The following is a 1,771-nucleotide window of genomic DNA, read 5'->3' on the forward strand; positions in this document are numbered from 1 at the left end:
TGACAATGACAGTGACAGTGACAATGACAGTGACAATGGCAATAACAGTGCTGTGACAGTGACAATGACAGTGACAATGGCAATAACAGTGCTGTGACAGTGACAATGACAGTGACAATGGCAATAACAGTGCTGTGACAGTGACAATGACAGTGACAATGGCAATAACAGTGCTGTGACAGTGACAATGACAGTGACAATGGCAATAACAGTGCTGTGACAGTGACAATGACAGTGACAATGACAGTGACAATAACAGTGACAGTGTAATGTCAGTGACAGTGACAATGACAGTGACAGTGCAATGGCAATGCAATGACAGTGACAGTGACAGTGACAATAGCAGTGGCAGTGGCAGTGACAGTGACAGTGACAATGACAGTGACAATAGCAGTGGCTGTGACAGTGTAATGTCAGTGACAGTGACAATGACAATAACAGCGACGGTGACGTTGACAGTGACATTGACAATGGCGGTGGCAGTGACAGTGACAGTGACAATGACATTGATAACGACAACGACAGTGACAACAACGTTGACAGTGACAGTGACAATAACAATTACAGTGACAATGAGTGACAATGACAACGAAATCAACACTGATAATGACACTGACAGTGACAGTGACATTGACGCTGACAGTGACAATGACGCTGACAGTGACAATGACACTGACAGTGACATTGATGCTGACAGTGACACTGACAGTGACAATAACATTGATAATGACAGTGTCAGTGACAATGACACTGACACTGACAGTGACACTGACCGTGACAATGACAGTGACAGTGACAATAACAATTACAGTGACAATGATAGTGACAATGATAACGAAATCAACACCGATAATGGCACTGACAGTGACAGTGACATTGACACTGACAGTGACACTGACGGTGACACTGACAGTGACAATGACAGTGCAGTGACAGTGACAGTGCCACCCCTGTCCCCAGGTGACGTTTGACAACAGCGCCCACAGCGGGCGGGTGCGGATCCGCCTGGACACGCACGCGGCCATCCGGGAGTGCCACCACCCCTCGCTGCCCGGCAGAGGTGACAGCGGGTGACAATGGGTGACAACGGGCTGGGGGGCTGTCCCTGGGAGTGCCACCACCCTGCCACACCCAGCAGAGGTGACAGTGGGCACCTGTCCCTGGCAGGTGACAACAGGCCGGGGGATGCCACCTGTCCCCTGTCCCTTGGGAGTGTCCCCTGTCCCTGATGTGCCCCTGTCCCCGAGGTGTCCCCTGTCCCTGAGGGGACACGAGATCCCTGGGTGTCCCCTGTCCCCGAGGTGTCCCCTGTCCCTGAGGGGACACGAGATCCCTGGGTGTCCCCTGTCCCTGTGGTGTCCCCTGTCCCTGATGTGCCCCTGTCCCTGAGGGGACACGAGTCCCTGAGGGGACACGAGATCCCTGGGTGTCCCCTGTCCCCATGGTGTCCCCTGTCCCTGAGGGGACACGAGATCCCTGGGTGTCCCCTGTCCCCGAGGTGTCCCCTGTCCCTGATGTGCCCCTGTCCCCGAGGTGTCCCCTGTCCCTGAGGGGACACGAGATCCGAGGTGTCCCCTGTCCCTGAGGGGACACGAGATCCCTGGGTGTCCCCTGTCCCCATGGTGTCCCCTGTCCCTGAGGGGACACGAGATCCCTGGGTGTCCCCTGTCCCCGAGGTGTCCCCTGTCCCTGATGTGCCCCTGTCCCCGAGGTGTCCCCTGTCCCTGATGTGCCCCTGTCCCCGAGGTGTCCCCTGTCCCTGAGGGGACAC

General features: G+C 55.4%; 1 protein-coding gene across 1 annotated transcript in view; it reads left to right on the forward strand.

The window, feature by feature from the left end:
• The first annotated feature begins 470 nt into the window (after nt 1–470).
• LOC121356400 (mucolipin-1-like) overlaps nt 471–1,771 on the forward strand; it is a 6,592-nt gene continuing 5,291 nt past the window's right edge. The window contains exons 1-2 of the mRNA XM_041472717.1: nt 471–734; nt 943–1,070. Coding sequence (XP_041328651.1) covers nt 471–734; nt 943–1,070 — 392 coding nt within the window. The remainder of the gene's footprint in view (nt 735–942; nt 1,071–1,771) is intronic.

The sequence above is a fragment of the Pyrgilauda ruficollis genome, unplaced genomic scaffold, assembly GCF_017590135.1.
Source record: "Pyrgilauda ruficollis isolate IOZ18807 unplaced genomic scaffold, ASM1759013v1 scaffold1083, whole genome shotgun sequence".
NCBI classification, from domain to species: domain Eukaryota; kingdom Metazoa; phylum Chordata; class Aves; order Passeriformes; family Passeridae; genus Pyrgilauda; species Pyrgilauda ruficollis.